The sequence below is a fragment of the Caretta caretta genome, chromosome 1 (assembly GCF_965140235.1).
Source record: "Caretta caretta isolate rCarCar2 chromosome 1, rCarCar1.hap1, whole genome shotgun sequence".
Classification (NCBI taxonomy): Eukaryota; Metazoa; Chordata; order Testudines; family Cheloniidae; genus Caretta; species Caretta caretta.
In genome coordinates this window covers 149,250,589-149,277,426 of record NC_134206.1, presented here as the reverse complement: position 1 = coordinate 149,277,426, position 26,838 = coordinate 149,250,589, and the positions used below count along the sequence as shown (strand labels likewise).

The 26,838-nt window shown below is 39.3% G+C and overlaps 1 protein-coding gene across 11 annotated transcripts in view; it reads left to right on the top strand.

The window, feature by feature from the left end:
• DMD (dystrophin) overlaps positions 1-26,838 on the top strand; it is a 2,122,534-nt gene that overhangs the window by 1,399,125 nt on the left and 696,571 nt on the right. For all 11 annotated transcript variants that reach the window (XM_075132091.1, XM_048863664.2, XM_048863629.2 and 8 more), the window contains one exon: positions 16,686-16,861. In XM_075132091.1, the coding sequence (XP_074988192.1) occupies positions 16,686-16,861 (176 nt within the window). The remainder of the gene's footprint in view (positions 1-16,685; positions 16,862-26,838) is intronic.

Here is a 26,838-nt window from a genome sequence, read left to right as displayed (position 1 = left end):
GTATGTAAGGGAGCAGTATGACTGCTCAGAGCTCAAGTATGAAACTGCAGAAAAACCTGAGAGTCTCTGGATTAAGTTTAGAAGTGTGAGTAACAAGGGTGATGTTGTGGTGGGAGTCTGCTATAGAGCACCGGACCAGGGGGATGAGGTGGATGAGGCTTTCTTCCAGCAACTCACAGAAGTTACTAGATCACAGGCCCTGGTTCTCATGGGAGACTTCAATCACCCTGATATCTGCTGGGAGAGCAATACAGCAGTGCACAGACAATCCAGGAAGATTTTGGAAAGTGTAGGGGACAATTTCCTGGTGCAAGTGCTGGAGGAACCAACTAGGGGCAGAGCTCTTCTTGACCTGCTGCTCACAAACTGGGAAGAATTAGTAGGGGAAGCTAAAGTGGATGCGAACCTGGGAGGCAGTGACCATGAGACGGTCGAGTTCAGGATCCTGACACAGGGAAGAAAGGAGAGCAGCAGAATACGGACCCTGGACTTCAGAAAAGCAGACTTTGACTCCCTCAGGGAACTGATGGGCAGGATCCCCTGGGAGAATAACATGAGGGGGAAAGGAATGCAGGAGAGAGTTGGCTGTATTTTAAAAAATCCTTTTTGAGGTTACAGGGACAAACCATCCTGATGTGTGGAAAGAATAGTAAATATGGCAGGCGACCAGCTTGGCTTAACAGTGAAATCCTTGCTGATCTTGAACATAAAAAAGAAGCTTACAAGAAGTGGAAGATTGGACAAATGACCAGGGATGAGTATAAAAATATTGCTCGGGCATGCAGGAGTGAAATCAGGAAGGCCAAATCACACCTTGAGTTGCAGCTAGCAAGAGATGTCAAGAGTAACAAGAAGGGTTTCTTCAGGTATGTTAGCAACAAGAAGAAAGTCAAGGAAAGTGTGGGCCTGAATGAGGGAGGCAACCTAGTGACAGAGGATGTGGAAAAAGCTAATGTACTCAATGCTTTTTTTGCCTCTGTCTTCACGAACAAGGTCATTTCCCAGATTACTGCACTGGGCAGCACAGCATGGGGAGGAGATGACCAGCCCTCTGTGGAGAAAGAAGTGGTTCGGGACTATTTAGAAAAGCTGGACGAGCACAAGTCCATGGGGCCGGATGCGCTGCATCCGAGAGTGCTAAAGGAGTTGGTGGATGTGATTGCAGAGCCACTGGCCATTATCTTTGAAAACTCATGGCGATTGGGGGAAGTCCCAGACGACTGGAAAAAGGCTAATGTAGTGCCCATCTTTAAAAAAGGGAAGAAGGAGGATCCTGGGAACTACAGGCCAGTCATCCTCACCTCAGTCCCTGGAAAAATCATGGAGCAGGTCCTCAAGGAATCAATTCTGAAGCACTTAGAGGAGAGGAAAGTGATCAGGAACAGTCAGCATGGATTCACCAAGGGCAAGTCATACCTGACTAATCTAATTGCCTTCTATGACAAGATAACTGGCTGTGTGGATGAGGGGAAAGCGGTGGACATGTTGTTCCTTGACTTTAGCAAAGCTTTTGACACAGTCTCCCAGCAAGTTAAAGAAGTATGGTCTGGATGAATGGACTATAAGGTGGATAGAAAGTTGGCTAGATTGTCAGGCTCAACGGGTAGTGATCAATGGCTCCATGTCTAGTTGGCAGCCGGTATCAAGGGGAGTGCCCCAAGGGTCGGTCCTCAGGCTGGTTTTGTTCAATATCTTCATAAATGATAGGGAGGATGGTGTGGATTGCACCCTCAGCAAGTTTGCAGATGACACTAAACTGGGAGGAGAGGTAGGTATGCTGGAGGGTAGGGATAGGATACAGAGGGCCCTAGACAAATTAGAGGATTGGGCGAAAAGAAATCTGTTGAGGTTCAACAAGGACAAGTGCAGAGTCCTGGACTTAGGACGGAAGAATCCCATACACCGCTATGACTAGGGACTGAGTGGCTCGGCAGCAGTTCTGCAGGAAAGGACCTAAGAGTTATAGTGGACGAGAAGCTGGATATGAGTCAACAGTGTGCCCTTGTTGCCAAGAAGGCCAATGGCATTTTGGGATGTATATGTAGGGGCATTGCCAGCAGATCGAGGGACGTGATTGTTCCCCTCTATTCAACATTGGTGAGGCCTCATCTGGAGTACTGTGTCCACAGTACAAGAAGGATGTGGAAAAATTGGAAAGAGTCCAGCAAAGAGCAACAAAAATGATTAGGGGATTGGAACTCATGACTTTTGAGGAGAGGCTGAGGGAACTGGGATTGTTCATTCTGTGGAAGAGAAGAATGAGGGGGGATTTGATAGCTGCTTTCAACTACCTGAAAAGGGGTTCCAAAGAGGATGGATCTAGACTATTCTCAGTGGTAGCTGATGACAGAAGGAGGAGTAATGGTCTCAAGTTGCAGTGGGGGAGATTTAGGTTGAATATTGGGAAAAACTTTTTCACTGGGAGGGTGGTGAAACACTGGAATGTGTTACCTAGGGAAGTGGTGGAATCTCCTTCCTTAGATATTTTTAAGGTCAGGCTTGACAAAGCCCTGGCTGCGATGATTTAATTGGGGTCGGTCCTGCTTTGAGCAGGGGGTTGGACTAGATGACCTCCTGAGGTCCCTTCCAATCCTGATATTTTATTATTCTATGTAGTGCTTATAAAGTCTGTATTGACCCCATATATTTTAAAGAATAAGTAAATTAACAGGTGAGAAACTTCATTGTCTTCAAATTAAGTTTATTACTATCAGTAGAGACCAAAAAACTTTGCACTCACAAAGCACAGCTTCCCCACCCCCCAAAAGCTTTAAAATGACGAGCAAGATCAATTGAGGGAAGAGACAAATACTTGGATGACTTGCCTTTCATTGTAGGGGGTCAAAGAGTTAAAAAAAAAAAAACCTTTCATTTGAACTTACCCCCACCTCCAGACCCAGGCCATAACCAGAGTGCCACCAGAGGGCATAAAGCTCAGCGTATTCCCCCCACCCAGCCACCCGCACCTATTGGTGCAATGTATTTTATCTCTGCCTCTCAGGGACCTACTGGGGAGGCCCCAGCTCAGTGACAACAAGTAAGATTCCAGCAACAGTAGGAACAACAGCAATTGTGTGTTCAGAGACAGAACAGATGTTCGCACAGCTAACATTCTGTGAACTGTTGCTATGGGCAGAGAGGCCAGAAGAGATGGTAGGGACCTGGTTTTGGTTTAACAGTCTGGGTGGAAGGACAGCAGAGACAAATTGAAGGATGGGTATAGCTGAAAAATAAGGGGTAGGCCCTCTCTTAGGTTATGTCTATACTGTGGGGATTATAGAGGCATGGCTCTGGTGCTGTAACTACGTTGGAATAACCCTGCAGAGTATATGCAGCCTATAGCGACAGTCAATACTGGAATACCACTTCCCCCAAGTGATGTAGCTAGGTTGTTGGAAGCATTCTTCCGTCAACCTAGCTGCCTTTGCACAGGGGGTTAGGTCAGCATACATAGGGCATTTAGGGGTGTGAATTATTTACACCCCAAGCACCATAACCTACATGGTAAGGCCTGAGTTGGATCTTCTAGGGTGAAGACCTGATAAGAGACCTTGAAAGTGGGTTTTAATTGAAGCTCTTAGCATTGAGCACCCAGTTCTTTTGCTGACTGGGGCCTTACCCTTAAATCTACACTTGTGGGATGGTGGCTATTTCCAAAGGGAGAGGGAGAAATAGCATTGGGTGAATGGGTAAGGCTTGATTTAAAAAAAGGAAAGAAAGTGAAGGATTTAGAAGGTAGCCAGGAATAGAGTAGGGGTAAATAAATAGGGCTGGAAAAATGTTTTCTCCCACTTTTTTGTTTGTGTGTTGTCTAATTTCAGAGGTGCCTAACACTCACGGCTAATGGATGAATTGGAGCTCTGAGTGCTCAGCAACTCTTCAGGGGTCAGAACTGGAACTTAAGTATATCTTTGGGTGCTGTATAAATAATAGCTAAATAATATGGAACATGGGAGCTGAACAACAATTTGTTAAATCAGCTCTACCAACACAAGAAATAGATATGGCCTCAGAGGTAAACAGGATTATAAATAACTTTGTTCTTTGGCCCTTTGGCCATATTGATTACATTACAAATAATCTGGATCATGCAATCAACATTTCTAGTTAAATCAAATGACAGTAAAATTTCCCTGTGATTATACTGTATGTCCCCTTTGCTGTTGTATTTGGAAAGTAGACCACCAACTGCACACAATTTTCTGTTGAGCACACTACTTGTTTCCTATGTGCAACTGAAATTGTTTTTGCTTGTTTCTGTGTTTAGTGATTGTCCAGATCTTCTTATTGTTTGTTTCAGTTGCCAGTGCCACTCATTTCTACAAATATAATAGTCATTTTCAAACCAATTTATCAGACTATAACTATCAAGTCAATGTATCTTTTACTATCAAAAGAAAAGTGCCTTGCTTTAAATTACTCTCCAACAGCAAAAATATTGTTCTACTCTTTTTCCACTCCCACTCCCTTGCTCTCTTTCCGCACACTGCCCTGAGGTTCCTCTTAGACTTTTCTTCTCATTTACAGCAGTCTTAGTCACAGGGAAGAAACTTCCTTTCTACAAGCAGCAGAAAGGACTATAATATAAATGTTTGGCTTACATTTTAATACTCAAAAGCTGCCAATAATCAATCTCCAGACTAGATTAATAGGATTTAATTGCTTGGAAAATTAATTAATTTCTCTCTTATTTTTGGTAGGATCTTTGACGGATATGTGAGCAGTTTTTAGTTAAAATCACCCCAAGGGAACAAAACTTTAGCTGGGGCAGTTTTCCACTACTTTTTTTTCCCTCCCAGTGGTCTCTGAACTCCATTGCTTCATCAGTGTGGAGGCTCTTGTGTGAACCTTGTGCTTTCATCCAGTACAAGGTAAAAACGAGAATTATGTAAATGACTGAAGAGTAGCAGAGTGATGTCTAATTCAAGGCTGCAGATTTTAAAAGCTGTGCATGATACACTTATGTGATTTTATGATCCAGAGACATGCCATAAATTAAGGAAAGCAATAAGGTGTTTTTTCTCCTCCAAAAGAATGTTGCGCCAGCACGTGCATCTGACAGAAAGTAGAAGTTTGTTTGCATGATTTTATCATGTTGTTATAGGGCTATTCAATAACAATAAATTACCTTTGAGCATATTTGGCTGGTACTATAAAAAGATAAAAGATCAGTTTGATAGGTAGTAGAAAGGCTTCTCATTAAGTTTAACATTCAGACATTGTATCATTCAATGACAACAGAAGATGAAATTCAAGGAACTATTCTGAAATGAATGTGTATGGGTTACCTATGAAGTAACAGAGGATACTTGAGACATTGTGAGATTCTCATACCCTGAACAGAACTCTGACCTACCATGGCTCCTATTTAAATTGCTTGGGTTAGGAAATAATACTGTAACCATCATTTTGTTGGTTCTAAATCTGCCCATTAGGGGCTAGATCCACAAAGGGATTTAGGTGCCTAACAGCCACTTTAGGTGCCTAAGTCCAAAATTTAGATCTTGAAACCTCCGCTCATCTGCTGCATAAACCTGTAGGTGCCTAAAATCCTGAGGATTTTATAGCCCACTTGTTGGGGCACTTTCCTGGGATGTGGGAGATCGAGTTCCTGTTCTAATGACTTTGTATAAATTAAAGTCCAATGATTTCAACAAGAGACACCCACCCCAGTCTATTGCCTTCCAAGAAGTTAAGGCACCCTCCTGAGGGGTAGAAGATGCTGATTTAAATCTCTGCTCCACAATGGGCAGAGGTGGGAATTGAACCCAGGTCTCCCACATACTGAATGAGCACCGTAACAATTGGGCTAAAGGTTTTAAGGAGAAGCTTCAGCCATGGAATCACTTCCATTTTTTTTGTGGGAAAGGACTTAGGCACCTAACTCCAGGGGTGGGTTCATGGCTGTGAATCCTGAGTGGAGTTAGGCACCTAAATCCCTTTGAGGGGTGGGGCTTAGGTTGTTCCTCTCTCCTTGGCATTTCCTGTTGGGTAGCACATGCAGCTCCCTGTTCAGTGTGCTGGCTTTTGTGGATCCGATTCTTAGGTGCCTAACTCTTTTCAGGCATTATATAGGGCAGGGATTGGCAACCTCTGGCACGCAGCCTGTCAGGGAAATCCGCTGGTGGGCAGGGCTGGTTTGTTTGCCTGCAGCGTCCGCAGGTTCGGCCAATCGCAGCTCCCATTGGCCGTGGTTTGCAGTTACAGGCCAATGGGGGCTGTGGGAAGCAGCGAACCACGGCCAGTGAGAGCTGCGATCAGCCGAACCTGCGGATGCTGCAGGTAAACAAACCGTCCCGGCCCGTCAGTGGATTTCCCTGACGGGCTGTGTGCCAAAGGTTGCCAATCCGTGGTATTGGGAGCCTAACTTGGGGCTGTGGATTCCATTAGGTGGCAGGATGCCTAAATATTACACCTAGTATTGCAGTACCCAGATCCCTTTTGGATGTAGCCCCAGCTGTCTGGTTTTATTTTTCCTTCTGCTGTCTGAATTAATAGCAAGAATCTGTTCTGAAACACTAATTTATCCCTGTATATTTTCACACGCCTGGTCAGTTTGCTGCACATGAACCTGTTAAAAGGCATGAGTAAAAAGATGGCATGAGGCGTATGAAAGTGCAACAATTTGTGTGAAATGGGATGGCAAATTGTTCAGCTAATTGGGTAGGTCACCCCTCTTTACCCATACAAGGTCTAATCAGAGGTTCCAAGAGAAATAACTCCAGGTGTTACTCCTTGGGGTGTGGAATGATAAACCAGTGTTTAGCAGGATTATTACAGCATAAACAGGATAGTGTCAGAGAGAAACAACTGATGTGTCAAATACACAATTTGCATGAAATTAAAAAATATCAACTTTTATAAAACTCCCTGCTGCAGGGCATCATTACAATAAATAACTTGTTGTTTTTATTTGTTCCTGGAGACACAATCCCAGTCTTAAAAAGCATAGTAAATTTCAATGAGATCATAAATGTATGTGACTAAGAATACAACCTGCAGTTACATTAACATTAGTTAGGCTAAAACTATGACTATCCTGTTTCAAGGCATATATTGAACACTGTCTGTGAGCAGGGGAAAGTTCCTTCCTCTCCCCCGAATAATGCAGTGTTATATAAGTAAATTGATTATAGAAATTTTGTATTCCTATAATGTGGCTGGCATTGTTCACTCTCAGAATCTACAGTTTTAGGTGAACCGTTATGAGTTCCTACCTCCAGTATGGCAATCGCTGTTTTTTTTTTTTAAGTCATCAAACAAAAGTCTTGACTGCTCTGTTTTACTATAAATGGCATCTTTCCACAAATATAATATTATTTAGCCCTGGTGGTCTGACCAAATCCCAGAATGGATAATTGTACAGAGTCGACAGGAGAGCGTTCAGCAGTCGATTTAGTGGGTCTTCACTAGACACGCTAAATTGACCCCCAGTGGATCGATTGCCACAAGTCGATCTCCCAGTAAGAGGAGACAAACCCTTACCCTAATACTGTATTCAAATTGTACTGTAGCACTCTTTCATTAACCACTTTCTTATGTTTGCAAGACAACAACAACAAACATCAAAAACCAGTGTTCTGCATATTAGTTCTGTGTTACACACTGGGTGAAATATTTACCAATACAGAAAGAAGTCTGGTATTTTATCTTATAAAAATAATAACTTGGAAAACATTTAACTCTCATTATGTCTTTTGTTTTAACTTTTTTGTTTTTTTGTCTCTTTGCTTTGTCTGCATTTATTTATCTAGCGGTGCCCCTCTATTGTGTGTGAGTGTGGGGGAAGTAGTTAGAGAGACAAGGTGGATGATGTAATGTCCTTTATTGGACCAACTTCTTTTGGTGAGAGAGACAAACTTTCGAGCCACACAGAGCTCTTCCTCAGGGAATAGCTAAATGTTATTGCCATATTCCTTACAAGAGATGGGTGAAATTTTTCAGACAAAACTTTTCTCATCCAAAAAAATACAGATTTGGGTTTAGTGCAACATATTGTGAATTTGTGTTGAATTCACCAAATTGTATCAACTGGAGAAAAAAAAATTACAAACAATTTAAAACATTTTGTTTTGATATTTTCAATTCAGAATAATTTGTTTTGAATTTATTTCAATTTTATTTTTAAAAAGGTTTAACAAAACTTGAATGGGATGAAATATTTAGCTTTGGGACAAAGAAAACATTTAGTTGGATCCAAATTTTTTTTTCCAGTTTGGTAGCCAAACTGAAAAATCAGTTATTGGTACAGCTCTGTTCCATCTCCATCTCCCTCTTTTGCAATTGCATGGAAGGACTCACTGGTAGGTTAGTTGTGCTGCTGCAGAGGGCATAAGGATGTGTTTGCTCCAGCCCCCAGCATGGGTGTAAAGAATCACAGCAATATGGTTAAGGACATTAGGGAACAATTTCTGTTCACTTTGTATCTAAACAGTTTTTGTTTTTTTAAATGGACTCCTCTCTAGAGAGCGGAACAAATGTTGCACCCAACTTCAAGCATGATCTACTTTTCTCTTAGGTTATAGAATCTGGACAGAGGGATCAGAGTTTGCTCACCTCATCTTAATTTGGAGTGGAAATAACTAATCTTTCCACTAACACAGCACTTGAGGAAAAACATCTCTGGAAGATTTGTCATGTGAGCTATTGGTTTAAGTTGTGGTATAAAATCCAGAAGGTCAGAGGAGTTCTTTCTCGCCATCATTAAAATATATACCCTCTCAGTTGTGCATCTTCTGCACAACACGGCAACTCTTCCGTCCCAAGCAGGGACTATAATTTTGATTCCAGAGCTACCTTTTTCCCTCCACTTTTTATAATACAGGACTGATGCATAATGTGGGTTCCCTTGGCTAATTCCCTAGCTATAGAACTAGCTATGGAAATCATTTAATAGCTGCAGAGTACTAATTTGTGAGGGAACTTGTCATTTAAAAGACTGCTAAATTATGTTATTAGAAGAGCTCAGTGACATTATTTAAAGGCATTCTTAATTAGCATTTTGCTCTACAATAATATTCAGTTTGTGAACAACAAGTGGTTATTACTGTCACTGATTTTCTATCCATTTTAGGAAAATGTGCTGCAAAATTCATTTAGAGTTTCTACTAAAATCACTCCTAAAATGCTTTGGAATTCAAGAAGTAGTATTTCTCTGTACAGGTTCAAGTTTATGTGATTCCAAATGAACAACCCTGGCACATGTATTAAAGACCTTTTTCTTCTTTTTTGAAGCTGTCTGGTTTCTCATGTCCACATGGAGCAGATATATAAACAGCTACAAATGCTATGGGTTTTTATCTGGAAAATAAAATGGTGAAAGTGAGTCATCCTGCCATATATGTGCTCTGTGTTCTCCTCAAAAACAGACCTGTCATTTGTGTGGCTTCTCCCACATAAGGCTCCACTGATCCATAATTCAAAGGTCATATTAAAACTTGATTCTTAAGGTGTTGCACCCAACTTCAAGCATGATCTACTTTTCTCTTAGGTTATAGAATCTGGACAGAGGGATCAGAGTTTGCTCACCTCATCTTAATTTGGAGTGGAAATAACTAATCTTTCCACTAACACAGCACTTGAGGAAAAACATCTCTGGAAGATTTGTCATGTGAGCTATTGGTTTAAGTTGTGGTATAAAATCCAGAAGGTCAGAGGAGTTCTTTCTCGCCATCATTAAAATATATACCCTCTCAGTTGTGCAGAATATGTGCAAAAACTGGATAGCCATTTTAAGATAGCTAATAATAATGTGCAAAAACTGGATAGCCAATAATATCCAAGTATTATCCAGATCAAGTTGCATGGAAAGGACCATTCCTGTGGTACCAAAACATTATTTGCATTTAGTCAGGTTATCTCACTGGTGTTGGCATGTTGGTAGTTGGCGTATTGGTATTCACAACAACAAATTATTTTCCTGAAAATAATTGCTTGAGGTTGTATGAGCTACAGTTTCACTAACATACAGCCTTATTGCCATTGAAAGAGGGAGAAAAAGAATCTCTGGTTCATTAAAAACAAAAAAGCTTTTCTCAGTCTCAGATCTTGCAGTTTCTGTTGTGATGGTGGGTATCTTAAAATCTTAAAAGTTCCAAGTTTCACTACTGTTAGAGAGAGCCCAAAGTGTTCTGAGTCACATCTGGCCAGGAAAAACTTTGAGTCTACATGATTAAGGTAGCTGGCCAGGATCCACTAGAAAAGAATATTCAGTTTTATAGATTTAACCCTGTTCTATTAAATATTACCCAAATATGAAACTATGGTGTGTGATAACAGAGAAGAAACTGGAATGGTTGTTAGAATTTGAGGACAGTAAATTATTAGGTGCTCTCTGGTTAGACATAGGGGGCTCTTTGGGGGCTGAGAGAGAAAGGGTTAGAGCTGGGAATGTGAGGGCAAAGGAACAGGCTTTAGCTCACTTTGTAGGAAGTAGGGTGAGGGAGAAAGGATGCCTCATACCTGGGATAAAATTAGGATACCTGCATGATTTGTTTCAAGATTTAACTGAAGCTGCAAACATTGTGATTCGTGGTAATGGGAAAAAATCAGACTTGCTGTCTGAGTTTGTAGCTAAATTACCACTCTTATCACAGATATCTAAATAGCTCCCTGTTCAGAGGGAACTTACTTTTTTTCCATGAAAACATTTAGCCCATCTCAAGTGGCCAACCTCTTAAAAATATGGAGACTATTTATGGGCTAGAATGTTGCACACACACTGACACCTAAATCTGTAAGGCTGTCATTGACTGTTGTGTTACCCAGTGGTGAATACGTATTACAGTTTCCTCTCTTTGCTGACCCACAGAGGATGTGAGATTTTACAACTACCAGTTACAGCATGTTGACTCTGTAACTTAAGCTGTAGCTGCTCATGTGTTTAGCTCTCAAGGTTCCCTTGTTCAATATGTGGTGTGTTGGCTAAGAAAACCGCTGTCATAATTGCTTACAGGTGGAGCGGTTTGAAAACATAATTACCTCTTGTTTAGGGAGCTGCTCATTTTAAAGACAAAGGTATTTTTCGCTTTTTTTTTCTTTTGACTATCTTCCTGGTAAAGTGAGCTCAGTTTAGATGAGGAAATGTAGCAAGTAAATTAGGGTTTCATACAATGAAACTTCCCTGAGCTAGAGAGCTTGTAATACTTTAAGTATTTTATCATAATGAATTTATTTGGTATTCTCTTTAATAGCAGTATCATCATAATGACTGTATTGAGTACTGATGGAGAGGAATATTTACTTGCATAGAAGTTTCATTTTAATCTGATGTTAGGAAAATATATCATTAAAATAAACTGCTTCTGTGCACTGATTTCAGATATCTAAATAACAAGATAACTTTATTTGAACATGGAGACCTTAATTCTGTCTCTCTCTTTTTTTTTTTTCATGTACTGTAGTCTATAGGGTAGTTTCCAGAGGCAGACAACTTGCCTAAATATGTTTTCACCAACAACAGATAAGTCTTTTTCTATGTGGCTGTCCCACTCAATCTTCAGTTGCCAGGTCTCCTTTACTACCGTTTATTGCTCTCTTGCTCATTGCTAGAATTAAACAGGGCTGGTGGAAAGTATGAAACAAGGAGATGTTGAAACATGGGTTTTAAAATAATTTATATGTGTACATAGGACCAGATTATGATTGCCTTACTCATGTTGAATATGACCTTATTCTGCAAGTAGTCCTAGTGAAATTAATGTGACAACTTGTGCAGTAAGATACTGTTTTGAAGAGAGTAAGTAAAGGTGACGCATGGGGGGACATGGGGAGGGCGCTGTCATGTCCGTCTCCCCCTCCCCCCCTGCACTCCCCGATTTGTGGCTTGGCTTGTAGGAAGCAAGCTCATACTGACTGAGCATGCTCAGTGACATTGCTGAAGCTGGCTGCCCTCACTCTTCCCCCCCCCCATGGCGCCCCCAATTATCAGCAGGCACAGATTGTCTCTGAGAGTAGAATCTGACTTATACTGAACATTTTCATACGCATTCATCTGGCTGACCGGAAATTTCCAGCACTGGAGGGTTAAGGAGATATCTCAACCTTGCATTATTTTTGATGAAAATTACTTGAACTAGACATTTTTATTGTTTTTGTCTAAGAATGCAACCTCTGAGCCACCTTACAGTGAATAACAATGTTTGAAAACAAATGTACTTTGGAATAATTAAGTAACAGGATAGATGAAGATGTATATGGTTTTTCTGCTGTTCAAGTTCTTAAATGTGTCCACTGCTAGGATTGCCAGGCGTCCAGTTTTTGACCAGAATGCCCAGTCAAAAAGGGACCTTGGTGGCTCTGGTTGGCACTGCCGACCGGGCCGTTAAAAGTCTGGTTGCGCAGTGGGAGCCCAGAGCTAAGGCAGGCTCCCTGGCTCCACATGGCTCTGGGAAGCGGCTGGCAGGTCCTTGCAGTCCCGGGTGCATGGGCGACCAAGGAGGCTGTGCAGACTGCCCCTGCCCCTAGTGCGATTTGAAATTTGACAACCCTATCTGCTGCCATAGTGCCTGAACTTCACTATTAACACTTGAGAGTTCAGCAGAAAACAAAATTCTGATCCCGAATTCAAATGCAAGTATGAGTAAGAAAGGAATTGCTTTTTAATAATTTTATCTTAAAATATATTAATATTATATTGATGATCTGACCCTTCTTTCTAGCATTTGGATCTTATTTATATTTTAGTACAAACGTTTTGCAATTTGTATTTAAAATGAGACAGTTTTGGAAATGAGTGTTCGTAGTAGCAAGGTGGTGATAAGAAGGTTGGTTGTCCAGAGTGTAAAATGAAATGTGGAAGTAGGCAGTGCAGTGGACATAGGGGTTGGGGTGTTGGGCCTATCTGTCAACACTTTTATTGGGCAAGACACAGTTAGTACCAATTTCCTTCTTGGGCTGCAGGGTGAGAGATTTCTGTACAAAACAAATCATGCTTAGGAGAGAATGTAAGAGGTACAGGAGCAGTTATAGCCCCTTCTGTTATTTCTCAGTCTCTTCCAACTCCTTTTGCCCTTCAGCTTTCTTCTTTCTCCTTGTTTTTCTTTTCCCTTCATTCCCCTTTTTAGTCATTTTTCCTTCTATCAGTTTGGTTCCCCATTCTTTTTATCCTCCCCATCCCCCTGCTCTCCTATCATCTTCTTTCTCCTTTTGTTTCTTCAGTTATACTTTTCCCTATTCCTCTCCCATTCTTTCTCCCCCTTCTTTCATCTTTAGGTCTGTTAATGCCTTTGCTTCTTTTAAAACATTCTTACTGTAGTTACTACTGGTCCACTGGTGGTTCTTCTTTACGGGCTCTTCCATAGGCTCTTCCATAGGCAGCACTTTTTTGACAGGAGGCAACTACTTTCTGAAGTGTCAATTCAGCAAAGCAGACTAATGAACTAGCATCAGCAAAGAAAAAACTGCAGTGAGGATATTTTAAAAGCAGAGTCTTTTGAAGGTAGAAGTGAATGGGAAAGAAGACAAGGAATTTGCAAGAATCACTACCTCCCCACTTCACCATAAATAAAATTAAGGACATTGCTTGCAAAAACAGGATGGCAGCACTGTTTCCCATGCAACTTAAGTCTTCAAAGGGACCCTTGTTTGACATCTCATCAAACTCTACCCTTTGCGATACAGTATTTGATGATGCTGATCATCCTCAAGCCAAGTTCTCAGAAATGAATGATGAGATAAAATAATTGCATCTATCTTCATAGTCTTAAACACTGTGCATTTATTTTTGCTTCATATTCTGATAAGTTTTTTCTCTCTGCCATACCATTTTCATTCTCAGTAACTGATTATAATTTATGTTTAAGACGGTCTTTACAATAGAAAAATGTGTGATAAATATGTTCTTACTTATTTCTTTGGCAGAAGACCCATAAATCAGCAATGAAAATAAGATTTCAGAGGCTTTATATTAAGAAAGCCTTCACCTATTTAGCACCTATGAAGTGCTTGAGTGGCTGGTAGGGAGCTGACACCCAGCTACCACAAGAAGACTACCTCTTGCTGGAGGCAGGGGGTAAGAAGGTGACTTGCAGTCCTGGGTACCCCGAGAACTGTCACTGTGTCCAAATAACATTCTTGGAGAATAAAGCCCTTTGTTTCCCCACAGATGTTACCACATGGATAGTGGCTATGAAAGCTTCCTGAGCTCCTGTCTATGCTTAAGGTGCTACAGTGACACAGATGTGCCGCTGTAGCATTCAGTGTGGACACTACCTATGCCCATTGCTGTAGTTAATCCACCTCGCTAAGAGGCATTGACCTAGTGCTATCTACACAGGGACTTAGGTCAGCTTAGCAGTACTGCTCAGGGATGTGAATTTTTCACACCTCTGACTGTCATAGTTAATTAAACTGACCTAATTTTCTAGAGTAGACCAGACTTCAGGCTGTCACACTGTTGTGCCTCATTCCTGTTCTGGAGGCTCCACCTCCAGGAGACACCCACACAGGCTTCATTTGGTTCCAGGAGAAAGAAAACTCTTAACTCCTCTAAAGATTGCACACACACACCCTCCTCATAGGTGCTTATCCTCCTAGTGGACTTGAGGAGGAGGGCTCTGTATCTGATCGGTTGGACAGAAAGGAGCAGTATATGCCTTATGCTCAATGGCTCCCATACGGTTAAGTAGGGAGGGCTTATAAGCCCTCCCCCCCGGCCTGGGGCACCATTCTGTGCCGGGAAAAAAGTCCCCCCTTCCCTTCTTTGGGATTAGAATGGGGTTGAGTTTTAGGGCCTTGCTGTAGGTATCATGCTAGTTGCCCTTTAGGGACTGTGAAGGAATCTTTCCCACATTGCCTGATTCGTTGGGACAGGATGGGTTTTTTTCACCTTTCTTTCAGCAGCCCAGGGGGACCTGGTGAGTAGGTTAGGTTGTAAAATTCACATTGTCCCAACTTGGTTGGTGCCCAATTCAGGTACTCAATCAACAGGAGATCTGTTTCCCTAATAAACTGGAATTGATAGCAGAATTAGGGGAAGGCATCTCCTAAAGAGGGTGGGGTATGGCAGTGAGCTTCCTAATATCTGGAACAGTGAGGAGACAACCCCCTTTCCCCCGCCTTCAAGGGAGACGTTCCTAATGTTGGAAGCAGGAGTGCTGCAACAAAGACCAGAGAGAGCAGTTCAGGAGCAGGAAAACAAGAATATATATATCATTGGTCCAAAAAAGGATTTGCTAATTTGTCAGTTTTCTGCTACAAGAGAATATAAATATTCAGAATTTTAAATTGAAATACAGTAGAACACCTTTTCACAAACTAATTTGGGATTAAGGATTTCAAACTCTAAAAAAGTTTGTTAAATCCAACACCTCAACATTATTTTAGGTATTGTGTTTAAGTTGTAGTATGGTGCAGTGCATTGCATCACTTTTTTCTCTTGTCCTTCAAATCACAGCAAAGCAATTTCCAGTGCGCTGAAGGCATTGGAATGTGAAGAGATGTTGACTTGTTCTTCATCAACATCACTGTCGTTATGTGGGTTGTTTTTTTTTCTTTTCTTTTTTTCCCCCTCCTGCCAGGAACAATGGTTCATATAACCAATATCATAAAATCAGGGTTCTACTGTACACTGTTTTGTACCTGGACTCTATTATTTTGTAGAGGTTGGGAGCCCCATAAAAAAACAAAAAAACAAAGGTAGTGTTCAAAAGAAGTTCCTTCTTTCAGTTTGAGTTTATTTTAGCAGTAAAAAGTTTAACATCTCCATTTCACAGTTACATGCTTATAAATTCTGAGAGTTGTAGAAGAAAAGGTCAGTCTTGTTCCATGAATAAATAAAGATACAAAATTAATTTGATCTTTTTACCGATAAAAAATTACATTCCCTAACTATATACATGGCTCTAATTGTCCCTTTTCAAATCTGGTTTAATGGCTGTGTAGTGTGGAAGTTTGTTACATTTCAAGATTGTTACTGCTAATGATGAATTAAGATAACAAATGGAAAACTGGAATTCCAGTAATGAAAGAGATATAGGAAATTAATCGGAGTGCCTTTAGTGAAGAGTAGAAAACTGCCCATCAGCAATGTTTGGTTGTATTTTCAGTAGTTCTGCAGTTCACAGTATGTAGACAGAAGTGAGATAAGTAAGGATTTTATCAGAAGTTTATTTTTTCTCAGAAGTGTAGGGTAGTTGATTATCAAGCCTCTCACAACTAGGAGTGGATCTATTCCAGAGAGGGATTTGGAAAAGTACTTCAGATGTATAAATTAGCAGTCTCCTTGTTTCTGTCAATGTACCTTTTCACTACTTTTATTGACAGTTAATGGAAAACCAAAATACTTTGTTTGCTTTCACATTTTACAACATTTTGTACACTATTATATATGGTACATCTCTGTGGGGACACTATTGAATTTACTCAAGAGGATTTCCCACTAATGGATCTGTAGAACATTATAACATTCTCTAGCAGGCTAGAATATCTCCTCCCCCCACCAAAAAAAAAAAAAAAAGAGAGACAGAAGCTGAGCTGAAAAGGTGCTTGTTACAAAAACATAAAAGCTGCCTTTCTGTCTTATCGCCTTTTGGATGTATTGCATTTGGGATTCAGAGTAGAGAAAAACTTTCCCACAGAGCTCTTGCTACCAGACCTGTAGTTGGTAAAGCATTTTTGATCCATGCTTGAATAAAAGGATATGATTCTTCATTTTTGACATTTAAAAATATATATATATTTTACAGGAGCTCCATGATGGCATCGGACGACAGCAAACTGTTATCAGAACATTAAATATAACTGCTGAAGAAATTATTGAGCAGTCATCAACAGCAGATGCTAATGTTCTTAGGGAAAAGCTGGGTAGCCTGAATTTTCGGTGGGAGGAAGTCTGCAGGCAGCTGGCAGAGAGAAGAAAGAGGTAGGTTAAGAACATGGATGTTCTGAAATCATTTCTGGTTATTTCAGATTTTCTTTTGACAATAACATTGCAAGGAACCCATTGGACTGTTCCTTAAATATTAATATTTAACTATCCATGATTAAACACAACATCCTCGTTTACTTGTCCAATTCTTTGTTTCCACCCGGTCTCCTACACCCCTCTCCCGCCCCACATAAATAAATGTCCTCATACTTCCCACTGCTAATGTTTTAAAAAACACCATAAATATGATATTGTTTTTAGAAAAGCTGAACAACAGAATGATGTTTTTCATAGGTAATTTACACCTGAGCTTACATTTTAACAAACATTTTAAAGTAACTTTTTACCTGATAATGTATCATTAAAATTGTATATTAAAAAAGGTTTCTGTAACTGTGGCACTAATGGCATTTTAGGAAATCATTTTAACAATATTATTTACTTTTCACCATGTATGATATGTGTTTACTTTGGGCATTTCGCTCCGCTTCGATAAAGAGAATGGATTAGTCAGTTTAACTGTCATTTATAGGCTGTGTACAGTCAGTTTTTCATTCTCCTGCACTAACATGATGCTGCAGTATTTGAGTTCCAAATATTACAGGGAGAGTATTTTTCCTTTTACAAGAAAGGATTTCCTTTGAATTAAAAAAAATTACAAACATTTCTATTGATATTGGGTTTTATAAAAGCTTGTTTTTTTTTCTAAACTTAAATGTAGGACCGAAATTGACCTACTAGAGCTTCTTTCAAATACAGTAGTTTTGTTGCCAACCTTCATTCATATGCTTTTTCAGAAATGAGTATCTCATGAATAAGGTATAATAGTGAATACAGTATTTAGGAGGAAGACCAATAGTGTGCAACAGTTAGTTCACCTCTTTAAATGTCTTGTTGTTACCCTAAGGACTACCCTTTTTCAGTTTAGAATTGTGGAGAGGGAGGAACTGTAAAGATGTTCACATCCAAAAGGGAGTGAGGTGGGAATCCTGAAAGGTTATTGTTGACTTTAATTATCATTAAACTCTCCCTTGGAATGTATTAAAAGATGAGAATGCCAAGAGTAGACTGCTGCAGTTGGATGGCTTTAAATGGTTCTTTCTGTTGTGTTTCCAGGTGTTGATGCTAATGTTTCTTGTTACACCAGGGAGAGCTTGGCCTTTATTTATCACACTAAAAACTATTCTTTTGCACCACTGAAACCCAGCTGTATTTCCAAACCCTTGCCTCTTATGTAAGTGCTAACACGAAGGAAACAATAATGTCATGTTACTCGCTCTGTATGCTGCTGCTGCAGCACGTAAAAGGAGGTTTGGGGATTTAGCGTTGACCAAGAATGTGAATTCTGTCCCAGTTCTGGTCAGCGGTAGTACAGCACTTGCATCTCCATCTTTTTTATTTCATAGCTACAAATGTGTGTATCTGAATGCCACTTTGGCTTCAGGCTCTCTCTGTGGTGCACTGCATTATTGAATTTCCTTGCACATTCTCTCCAGTAAAGAAGAATAAGACCAACAATCTGCTAATTGAGAATAACACAGTCCTATTCCCTAAATGAGCTACATTGCATTAACCAGAAAAAGCAGCAGTACACTCGTTCTAGCTTTGATGTGTTTTGTTTTGTTTTTACTAGCTAACCAGTTGGGTATTTTAAGTACAAATAATCCTAGTGAACTAAACAGGAAAAAAGGCATTGGCATATAGTGAGAAAAGATAGTACTGTCTCAAACTGGTAGGAATTCTTGTCCGTTACGGTAATGTCATTAATGACTGTCACAGTTGAAGGGCTAGCTGGATTTTTGTCCCTTTTTTGGTCTCTCTGAGTTTATCCAGCTCACGTCTTGGGCTCCCTGCCCTTACCTGTCCCTTTGTAGGATCCTACTCTAAAACCGGGACCTGGGTCAATCTACCCTCTGTATACCTGCCACTTACCATTCTGTGAGTCTGACTGGGTTTTGGGCACCTGCATTTCCTCCCTTCAGAGACAAATGACCAGTGATAAATTGACCAACAGCCTTCTTAAAGCAAAATATCTCTGTTCAGGGGTTAGAACAAAGCATTAGATGAAAAAAAAAAGATAAAAAAAAATGGATCACAGGTCTATCTTACCTAAAGTACTATATCCCAGGATCGTTCCGGCACCCCTGCCGGTTCCTGTGTTTTGGATATGACTACACTGCAGATACGAGGTGTAATTCCCAGATTAAGTAGACATGTATGCTGTAGCTTCGCTCAAGCTACTGCACTCAAAATAGCAATCTGGCTGCAGCAGCATAAATGGTGGTTTAGACTACCAATGTGAGTATGTATTTAGGATCTCAGATGGGCTGTATTTGGGCAGCTAGCCATTCTGCTACTTCTAGCAGGATGGCTTGATCATAGCTAGTGTGTATGTGTATCTACCCGAGCTGGGCATTACCTCCCAGCTGCAGTGTAGACATACCCTTTGAGTGTGTCTCAATCTGCACCCTCAAGACAGTCTTTTCAAACCTTGTAAGTGTTCTTTATTCTACAGGAGTTTTCCCCATGTGCTGTTGGGTTTTGGTCCTTCGTGGTCAAATCTGTTCTTTATGCTGGCTTGAGGAACAAGAGAGTCATTAGAGCTAATTGTTCAGGCATTGTCCCTTAACCATCTAAAGTGGAAGCTGTTAGCAGACCATCTTGAGCCACCTCTTCCTTCCTGCCTGATCCAGCCCAGACAGTCCTCTTTTGAGAAGCACTTAACCCAAAATATGCATACATTGCAATGGCAGGCCAATGCACAATGTTAACAAATATGTAAGAGCATTCACATATTTGTCATGATGACATAATAATTTGTGTGTTCTGCAGTTTCACTTCAATTCTCAGAATATAGAGTATCCTTTAATTAAACAAAAAACCCTTGTTTAATTGCTTAGACATAGTATAAACTAAGGCTTGGTCTACACCTAAAAGTTAGGTCAACATAGCTATAGTGCTCAGGGGTGTGAAAAATTCACATTCCTGAGCATTGTAGTTAAGCTGACCACACCCCCAGTATAGACACAACTAGGTGTATGGAAGAATTCTCTTATCAGCCTAGCTACTGCTGCCTGGGGAGATGTGACAGATATGGCAATTTCCTTTAATAACATGTGAGAGAGTAACAACACCCCCTGCAGGAACTAAGTGGAGGTGATTAATAAAATTCACTCAGGTTGTAACACCTCCAGAGAGGTATCACCTGCTGGGGGGTCTGCATATACTGGGTCCAGCTGGATTCTGTAAAGAACCAAGAGAAACAAAGAAAGGACTTTGGTATAAATAGCCTGAGTTTAAATTGAGTCAGAGCCTTCGTTCTAATCCAGCAAATGGATAGGACCTTCTGCCCAAGGGGAAGGACCCAATCCTTAGGTAAGGGTTGGAAGGACTGACACCAACCAGCGCTTTTGTGGAGAAGAGGGAAGGGAGTAATCTGTGGTAAGCTTATTAGCATGCATATAATTTTTTTATTGTCTTTAATATGTTGTTTCTGTAAAGTTTCTACCTTAAGAATAAATGTGCTTTCTTAGAAAGAGCTGTGTGGTAACTTAAAACAGTGAATAATTACCCTGTTCACAGCTTTCAAAGAGAAAGCAAAGCCGAGAGATTGGCCTGCTTAGACAGTTGGACTTTTCCGTGGAATTCACAGCGTAGGCAGGAAACTTGCTGGCTGGAAATACCCCGGTCAAGAGGGGAAGAGATGAAGGTATCTGCCTAAGATGGGAGGCAACAGGGGAGCTGGAAGCCTTTGAGTTGGTACCATTGCCAGGCCATGAGGAGGGAATATGGCTGCAGTTGCCCTGAACTGTGACAACCTACAATATTAGAAAAACCCTTTCTGTCACTATAGGAGGCATCTACATTATAGCACCACAGCAGGATAGCTACAGCGCAGTAGCTGTGCCACTGTAGTGCCCATAGTGTAGACATGGCCTAAGAATGTCTGTGTGTATTAAAACATTGCAAAGTTTATTATTCAGTGTTGTAAAAATTTCATTTTCAAAAGACTGAAAGACCCAAAACCCCAACAACAACAAAAAATTGCACCCAAACTCAATATGTTTTTCTGTTGTTTTTTTGGAATGTCTGTCTCTCTACGAAGTATGAACGTAATTGAAAGTTTATTTAGTATTTAAATTTTTGTCTTCAAATGAAAGCTTCTTAACAGTCAAAAGGGTGATGAAAACATTGAGATTTTTGTTAAGCATATATTAACCTCTCTATGGTTGGATTGAAAAAGCAATAAACTCTGCCTAGCAGATTGCGGATTCAGTTACATTCTTATTGGTTAAAAACTGCAAAACTTTTTGTTTTGAAGAGTGTGTATGCCTTTTTAATGTTTGTGGCATACCTATACTTATCCAATGAATCAGAGAGTATGTGTGTAATATTTAATTTCAGAATCAGTCTTATAGTTGGATGATCGGAAAAGGAGGATTGATGACCCAGCATCATCAAGTATACTTGATGGAAAATAGAATTTCTAGCTGTTTCAAAAGTAATCAGTTTATATTTTTAATTGCTAGATTTTGACTTTAAAAAAACCCTGCCACTGACAACAAAAAAATTGTTCTATTGAGCTGAAGAACATTTCTTATTATTTTAATTCCAAATGATTTGCACTTGGAACAAGCTTAAACCTGCTTGGTATCTATTTTGAGCTCAAGTTAGTTTGAAATATCTATGCAAAGAATTGCACAGCAACTAACTCTATTTAGCAGGGTGCTTTTGAATATATAAAGTGTTTGGTTTCCTGGGGTATACAAACAAAAGCTTTTATGCTCTAACTCTAAAATTATATACGGTTATTATAAATTAACTGTTCTATTTTTCATATTTTTATACTCAACTTTCATTATAGTATTGCTTTAGCTACAATACGTTAGCTACCTTTCATTAGTCTTTCACCTGAGCTCTCAATATATTGAAACCTGTTATTAACTTCTCTTTAAAAATCAAAAGTTGGCTCATAGACGACGCAGTTGCAGTACAGCTAACTTACTGTGGTTTTTTAGTATTTCTTTTACCTCCCAGAAAAAAATGATGTATACATATTTAATTTTATTTTCTTTGTTTATGAATGTTGGGCAAATATGCAGTGATAAGTATGCACAGATTTCTTAGAGTAATTGGTTAGAAAAGAAATCTCACTGATTTAAATTTGAAATGCATATGCATATAGTACTGTAGCTAAACTTGCCATTATTTACTGGTCATGATTGGCTTCTCCAGGGTATATGTGATATTTTGTAGTTTAATTATTTTGTTTAAAGGTTCTTACTCAAATTAGAGAGAGATTATATTTGCATATTGTTTAGAAAAAGAGAGGGGAGAGGGAATTCCTTGATCTTTCAGTAAATATTTTCCCTAAACTTTCATATTACTGTTTTGATGGTTCATCAAATGCTCAATAAAATTTCACCAAAAAAATAACAGGTATCAAGGAATCTAATGCCCCCTTTCTCTACTCCCAGAAATCCCTGTAGCAGCAAATGCTAGATACATAATAAACAGTTGGTTTAGAACATAGAGCCAACACTAGAATAGCATTGGGAATGCAAAGATAGTGATGAGTCACCAGCACAAGTCCAGAGCTGCTATTCTCTTCTGGCTACAGATTTCCACAAAAATATTCATGAACACTCTATGTGTAGGTAGAACCTTTAAGTACTTGATGCTGTTCACAATGAATTTCCATCTCACCATGATACTGGTACCAAGTTAGTGAATGATGCAGAAAGTTGGAGATGTAATATGTTTTTATTTTTAACAAAGCATTTGATACTGTTTCTCAAAACAGTAACTGAAAAATAAATACACATATAATTGGAAAAGAATATTAATGTGTATAAAAAAAAACCTAACAAAAAGACAATGATATCAGGACAATGACAGCCAGCAGTGTGTGGAAGGTACATAGAATGGTACCACTAGAGATTGGATTTGATCCAGTTTTAATTTCTTTATTCATAAAGGATAAGGGAGCACATTCATAGAAGAGGGAGCACATGAATTATATTTGCCTATGATTTTAAAGTGGGTAAATGTTTCAAATCTACATGCAGTCAGTGAAATAATACCAAGGGCCCTATGTGATTTAAAAACATGAAGAGAAAGAAACAAAATGAGATTTAATTTGGACAATTCCAGGTAATATAGCTGAGATAAACCCAGAAATGGGTAAAGTCGTAGAAGACCAAAGGGTGAGAGTTTATGACAAGAAGCAAGGCTTTTCAATATTATATGGCTACAGAAAGGGTCATAATAATTTTGTACTACAGCTGCAGTGTGGTCATTTTTCAATTACAGAGTAATACTCCCTTCTTATACAAGCGTGGGGTATACATTCATTTCTGGACACGAGTTTACTAGAAACATATTGCCAAATTGAGGGAAGTTAAGAAAAGAGCAATAAAAATGCTGAGGTCTCAAGGAATTTTCTTTTATGAGGAAAAATGTATATACCTTGGTTAAGTTATGAATGGCAGCAGAGGGCAGTTGGGAAGAAATGTGATGAAGTGTACAAATGTATGAATATGTAGTAAAACCAAGGAAGAAGTAGAGAGATTTGTAGACAAAATAGGGAAAAGTTAGGACAAATTTATGCTGAGTAGCAGGGAAAATGTTCCTAACAGAAATGGATTAGGCTAAGGAAGTCTCCCTGTGGAATTGGTGGTATTACAGACTAGATTGGATAAAGCACTTGAAAATGTATTGTAGTGAACAATCCTTCGTTGGCAGGGAGATGGATGCCAGAAACACTTGGGTGCTGTAATAACCTGGTTGGTGACTCAGTAAGCAACACTTTTCACTTTGAATTGGCTCTGAACTAGTGTCTCTGAATGGTCCTGCATGATGCTATACAGCTGGAAGTATTGTTACAGGTGACATTTAAAATCCATGTCTTCGTTGCTAGGAATCATTAAAAATCCCAAAACAAAACCAAGAGTAGAAGTGTTAGCTCCAATGTCTTGGCGAACTTCCAACTCAGGTAATTGCATTCTACCTACCTAATACTCCCTTTGCAGTTTCAAATGGGTACGAAATTCTGTGCATCTCTTGTATAGTTTGGTTGTTGTCTTCCATCACATTTCAGTGGTGAATGAAATAAGCAATGTGTTATCTGTAAAGCCCTTTAAAGACCCTTTGGGAACTAAGGTGGTCTATAAGTGTAAGATAACATTAATATAGAATTACATGCACTTGGTTCTGTCACCCTAAAAGTAATTGCTATAATATACCTGTTCGTTAGTTTAGAAGTCACAAACATCCATAGAGTTATAACTTCCTGTATGTGATTAGCTGTTCCAGTTAATATAAGGAATGCTTTATGATTAAATTAATGTTTTAGCAGACCAAAGACAAATTTTGAGAAGTTTTGAACACCTGCAAGTCCCATTAATTCCAGTGAACCTACCTATTAAGTCGATAACTACTTACTGACCCTGAGTAACATAAATAAAAAGAGCTCATGGAACCTAATTATTTTTTATTTGGATTCTGAAAACTGTGTGTGTATGTATTATGCATAATGTAAATATTCATTAAAGCATTGTTGAAAAACTGATTATGCTGGAAGAATTACATATTGTTTGTACAGATAGTAAAATTGAATCTTTTGATACTTAAATATTTAAAATAGAGCAGCCATGGACAATGTGGAATCAGAAAGTAAAAACATTTCCTTCAGCTTTATGCTTTGGAAAAGTTTTAAACATTAAATAAAAAGGATGTAGCAGACTCCAAAAAAGGTAACCGGGGGTGGGGGATGGGAGGAACTCATGCCAGTTGTTGCCTCTGCTATGAGGTATGACATCTCTTAAATATTTTAAGATACACTCAAGTGCAATAGTTGTACTCTCAAGAGGTTTTAATTTTTCCATAGCAAAATGTACGTATTTTATCAAAGCATGGTGGATGGTTAAAATGGCAGCATGGTTCAAGAGAGGTGTTTGTCTCATGACTTTCACTACACCTGCTCTGCATCCACTGGGACTCCCCCACTTTAAGGGAATTCCGGGATACAAGGAAATTCCACTCCTTTAATGCCACCTGACAGGAATGCTGCTGTGAATTCTGGTCCTTTCTGTTTTCTTTCTCTTCCATTCAACAAACTAATTGGTTTACTCTGCTATACATGCCACTCACCATTTGCTTAATTTTATGTATTCTCCCCCCCCCACTACTTTTATCTCCCCATGTTCTTTTCTTCTTCACAGCAGTTTGGCAGTAGTCTAGTGCGTGTTTAATTTCTAGTTAATTATTTCAGAGTAATTTGTTGATAAGTTTAAAACAACCAACCAACAAACAAAAGTTGGCACCTGTGCCCAGTAAATATTTGCATGTGTAGATTTCATATATATAAATCAGAGTATATATGAAACCATATAGACCTATTTCCATATTAGAATTCAGTATCAGTGATGAATAGCACAGAAATTATTGCTCTAGAATTAAAGAGAAAAGGTGGATGAGGATTATACCTTTTATTAGACCAAATTCTTTTGGTGAGAGAGACAAAATAATATCCTGGGACCAGCACAGCATGCTCTAGAATTCTTGTTCTTTGGAAAAGCCAAACATTCAAGTTAAAATAGATTTAATTTCAAAATTGTTTTCATGCTCTCAATCTGCTGGTGAATGCTGCTGTTGTTTTTCTATTATTGGAAATAAATTTTGTGAACTAGATGAGATGGCCAATGTGAGTCACATGGGATCAAAGGTTTTCATTAGGCAGCCAGTTACTGGTGGGCTAAAATTTTCTTATATGCTGCCTGTTTAAACTGTGAGAAATGAGTCACAATTCAGTTTCCTAGTGTCCACATCAACCACAAAGAGCACTGAACTGGTGATTTTTTATATCTTGTTCCGAGATAGTATTTTTCTTCTTTAAAGAACTTTCCAAAAATTAAAAATCACAAGATTCCTGGGAGGTAAGTTAGTACTACCCTCAGACAAGGAAACTGAGACAGAGAGGGAAAGGAAATGTCTTCCCCAAAGATATGAATAAAGTTGGAGACAAAGCCTTCAGTGTTTCAGTCATTCTAGTTCTGTGCTCAGACCACATCTTTCCCTAAAGTGTTGAATAAACACAGACATTTTACTCTCTCACACCTACAACTGATCAGCTTAGTCAGGAGAGAAGCATACCAGAGAGTTGGTATGAGAGGAACTTTGCATTGCTATTGTCTGTGTTCTGTAGCTAAATGCAGGATTTTCATCTCTCGCTTTATCATCCTGGCAAATTTCCCGATTATATTTATTGTAATTTTAATTAATATTTTTGTTAACTTTCACACTCATTTTGACCATTTTTTTCTTTCTTTGACATTGGAATCAGACATTTGTGACATTATTAGAGTAATTTATTTTGGATCCTCTTTGTTTAAAATATTTGAGAGCGAGGTGGCAAAGAAGGTATTTCACATGCAGAGACTTGCATCTGTCAGATATCACAAGTTAAAATGGGATTGCTATTCAAGTTTAAATGTTATTCAAGATTTGCCAGTTTTCAAATCAAAAAACAATCCCCATTAGTTCCAATATAGCAAAACTAACTTCTGCTTAGTAGAGCAGCAACTTTTGGAAGAGCAGGGCTATGGCAGGTCAGTACTGAACTGCACTGAAAGATCTGTGTAAGGTTTGGAGAACATGCAAAAGCACCCACCAGTGCTACACCGTGTTTGGCCCTTGTCAGAAATAACACTTCTTTTGATCGTGTTCTGCAGTGCTAACTCCAAGCTCACTTGCTGTTTATTGCTCCAAGGTTTAATTTTGGCCTCTGGAGTCTCAAAAATTCCAGTTGTATACAAGCATATTTCTCTCCCTAAGGCATATGCCACTGACTGGCATTGAATTCCTGTTGATATTTGATTACCTTGCTGATTAAATAATTTGCCCTTCCTAATAAATTGCAAAAGTAAAAAAGTGAAACAAGGTTAAAAGTTACCACCATCTAATAATGACCA